Here is a 1,690-nt window from a genome sequence, read left to right on the forward strand (position 1 = left end):
CTACTAGCCAATCGGTGCGTTCTTGCCGTTTTCAAGGTTCTTGTTCTTTCATGAACTTACCGTACATCTTTTATAGACCCTCAAGCGACCGAGAATGCTCATATCAGAGCCGGCGCATCGTAAGTCATCTAACTTCCGGAATGTCCATCCGCTCCCTGCTAAGACATCGCAACCGTAACCCTAATCACCGTAACCCTAATCACCGTAATCCCGTATTTGGACGGCTGCCGATATGACATGTCAGTCTCTGTACATATGCTTGTGAAGGTGACAAGACTATGAACAGCATCCTCAGTGTTCTTGAATCAAGAAAAACTGTATCAACTAAGATTTTATAGTATCATCTATACAAAAATTGATGTTCCTGACTCAGTTCATTTCCCCAGATGTTCACCCTTTCATTGATAAGTGTCTCCATTTCAGTCTCTCTTCTCCAGCGTTTTAAAATTTCTTTCCGAGCCTCCTTTTCAGCGCGTCTGAGTTCTTCATACAGGGTGTCCACATCATCATAGAGGAGCCTTCGGTGTGGACCGTCTCGTCGTGGACCGCCTGGTTGTAGACCAAATCTTTCTTCCGGAGGTGTCCAAAATTCTGTCAAAAATTGTGTTAAGGGAGTATTGCGGTTGTGATCTGAGATGAAAACTTACCTGTCCAAATTGGTAAAACAGAATAGTCATCATCCTCAAGTTCAGGATAGTCATCTTTTGGATAGGCCTCCCTGAAAAAATCAACAGGGAATGACCTACAACAAATTTATAATCTCAATCAGAACAAAGTAAGAAATACCACACAACGCACGGAATTGTATAGTCCAACTCTCTCAGATCCCTCTCCTCATCCGTGGCGTAATCGCAAACACAATCGGAGCAGATAGACGCTCGTCTTCGAAACCAGAACTTTTTCGGAGACGAATAACCAGCACAGAACTAAGGTTGGGATTTAATTCTCTGTTCAGACAAGGATTTTACACGTACATCGCAGACCCCATGGATAGCGAAGAATAAACCTAGCGACCAATCTCTTTCGGTCGTGTCTGGTGGAGGAGACGGGAATCCAAATGAGACCCGATAATGTCTCCAAAAATTCGTATTCGAATTTTTGTCGAAAAAAAAGCAATAGAATTTCGCCGAAACCACGGTCATAACCATGACGGAACGTAGGTCAAGGTAGGTTAAAATCTGGTGATCAGGTTGAAATCTCGAAAGTTCTGTTATAACACATAAAGACTCACTTTTGTCAAGATTTCAAGCGGAACTGAATTACGGGACGTCAGTGATGGGAGTCTACTCCCGACGAATCGCTTCATATGTCCATTGACACGAAGCTCGGAATCCATCCCATACATCCAGCTCAGTGGACCCTTTCTCTGATTCATCTGAACCCCATATCCGAGCGCTGCTTGTGCAAACATCAACCATCGGTGGTGTTTATTGACGGGATCTAGTCCAAACTCGAACTTGCCGTGTGTCGAAGACATGGCGGGAGGATGAGAGTTATCAAACACGTGTGATCTCTTTGGGGATGACATCATGCAACCCGGCAGCCGCTAACCCTGGTTCGGTCGCTATTTGTCTTCTTGAACACGCATGTATGAGTTTGAAATGCATGAGTCTCCGTCCGATGTTTACCACGCCTGGTTAGGGTTAGGGTTAGGGGGTTAGGGGGTTAGGGGGGTTAGGGGTTAGGGGTT

At 45.0% G+C, this 1,690-nt stretch overlaps 1 protein-coding gene across 1 annotated transcript; it reads right to left on the bottom strand.

The window, feature by feature from the left end:
- Window positions 1-340: 340 nt before the first annotated feature.
- On the bottom strand, window positions 341-1,477 carry E1B28_011924 (uncharacterized protein; the record flags this gene model as incomplete). Its single annotated transcript, XM_043156983.1, has 5 exons — window positions 341-591; window positions 648-742; window positions 799-926; window positions 975-1,178; window positions 1,232-1,477. 5 exons carry the CDS (start codon window positions 1,475-1,477, stop codon window positions 341-343), a joined length of 924 nt encoding a protein of 307 aa, XP_043006798.1.
- Window positions 1,478-1,690: the final 213 nt, after the last annotated feature.

Source organism: Marasmius oreades, chromosome 7 (assembly GCF_018924745.1).
Source record: "Marasmius oreades isolate 03SP1 chromosome 7, whole genome shotgun sequence".
NCBI classification, from domain to species: Eukaryota; Fungi; Basidiomycota; class Agaricomycetes; order Agaricales; family Marasmiaceae; genus Marasmius; species Marasmius oreades.